The sequence below is a fragment of the Spermophilus citellus genome (assembly GCF_964194105.1).
Source record: "Spermophilus citellus genome assembly, chromosome: 2".
Lineage (NCBI taxonomy): Eukaryota > Metazoa > Chordata > Mammalia > Rodentia > Sciuridae > Spermophilus > Spermophilus citellus.
The window spans coordinates 239,123,842-239,125,896 of record NC_138183.1 but is presented as its reverse complement, the minus strand read 5'-3'; the positions used below and the strand labels follow the sequence as shown (position 1 = coordinate 239,125,896).

The 2,055-nt window shown below is 37.0% G+C and overlaps 1 protein-coding gene across 1 annotated transcript; it reads left to right on the top strand.

The window, feature by feature from the left end:
• Window positions 1–671: 671 nt before the first annotated feature.
• On the top strand, window positions 672–1,601 carry LOC308639155 (olfactory receptor 4C12; the record flags this gene model as incomplete). Its single annotated transcript, XM_081277232.1, has 1 exon — window positions 672–1,601. One exon carries the CDS (start codon window positions 672–674, stop codon window positions 1,599–1,601), a length of 930 nt encoding a protein of 309 aa, XP_081133358.1.
• Window positions 1,602–2,055: the final 454 nt, after the last annotated feature.

The window sequence follows — 2,055 nt, the reverse complement described above, 5'->3', positions numbered from 1 at the left end:
TTTTCACTTAAAATCCTCCAGTTCCATTCATATAATAATGTATAATTATATAACATTAATAAAAATAAAGTAAAAATATGTTGGCAGAGATGTAAGGCAAAGGAAACTTATACATCTATGTTGAGCATAGGTGAAACAGAACTTACATAAAAATCTAGGTGAAAACTTTGAATTTTATTCTTAAAATACAGACACAAAACCTACAATCTTCAAATACTAATTCCATAACTAATATCACTAACTTTTAACCTGTAATGTGTTTACATATTTATAATTAGGGCATATAGACTATTCTCTGGTTTTGATTCACATTATTTTATATGTACATTTTAAAATCTTGTTAAGTTAATATGATTACTTCTAGTAACTACCTTATTCCATCGTAATGATGCTTGAGTGAAGTTTTATAATTACTCCCCTGATCCTAGGAAATGAAATCCCTTTGTTCTGGATGTTATATATCTTATAAGAATATTTTTTAAGTCAGGAAAAAACAAAAAGACTGAAAGTCATCTAAAGAGTTTTTGAAGTTCTGATTCCTAGAGTTTTGTGAAATGGCCGAGTACTGAAAAGACAGAATTTTGAACTATTATTCTTTCATGGTTCTTTTTTTCCCTTTTTCTAAAGGTAAAATATTCCTTCCTGGAGTTTTCATCACCTAGGCCACTTAGATGGAGAATAAAAGGAATGTGACTGAATTCATTTTAATAGGTCTTACACAGAACCCCAAAATACAGAAGGTAGTATTTGTGATATTTTTGGTTCTGTACATGATAACACTCTCAGGCAACCTGCTGATTGTCGTTACCATTATCAACAGCCAGGCTCTGAGCTCCCCCATGTACTTCTTCCTGAGCCACCTGTCCTTTATAGACACAATTTATTCTTCTTCTTCAGCTCCTAAGCTGATCATGGACTCCCTTCAAGAGAAGAAAGTCATCTCCTTTAATGGATGTATGGCTCAAGTCTACGCAGAACACATTTTTGGTGCTACTGAGATCATCCTGCTCACAGTGATGGCCTATGACCGCTATGTGGCCATCTGCAAGCCTCTGCACTACACAACCATCATGAGCCACAAGCTATGCCTTCTCCTGGTAGGAGTGGCCTGGACCGGGGGATTTCTCCATGCAACCATCCAAATCCTCTTTACCGTCTGGCTGCCCTTCTGTGGTCCCAACACCATTGATCACTTTATGTGTGACTTGTACCCTTTGCTGAAACTTGTTTGCATGGACACTCATACCCTCGGTCTCTTTGTTGCTGCCAACAGTGGGTTCATCTGCCTGTTTAACTTTCTCCTCTTGATGGTATCCTATGTGATCATCTTGCGTTCCCTAAAGAACCATAGTTTGGAAGGGAGGCGTAAAGCTCTCTCCACCTGTGTGTCGCACATCACAGTAGTCGTCTTATTCTTCGTGCCCTGCATATTTGTCTATCTGCGCCCCGTGACCACTCTGCCAATGGATAAAGCTGTTGCCATCTTTTATACGATGGTAGCCCCTATGTTAAACCCTTTAATCTACACCCTCAGAAATGCTGAGGTAAAAAATGCAATCAGGAAGCTCTGGAGAAAAAAAGTGACTTCAGGTAACAATTAAACAGAATCGCTGAACATTACATACAGAGGTATCAGATGGAACTGAATCCGAGTTCCTGGATCCTCAGATAAAGATTTTAGCTCTAACAAGGAGTTTGATCAAACTTGTAGATGGTTACTCAAGCATAAGTTTAAAGCCTGGGTTGTAATCCAGACTTATTGTTCCCCATCCCATACTTTTGCCAGCATAAGTTTTTCCTGAATCAACAAATATTCATAAATGAACTGAAAACCTGAAATGCCTCTAGAAGCTAAACTATGGATCTAGAATATTTGGACTGATATTAAAACTAGCTTATCAACATTGAGATGTTGGTTTCTACTGATAATGGAAGATACATGTATTATGATATTCTTTTACTTTGGACTCTGGCCTCCACATAGCTTCATTTTTGTGTATTTTGTTGTTCATTAAACATTGAGTGTATAGTAAAAAGAGATGCTATTTATTTAAT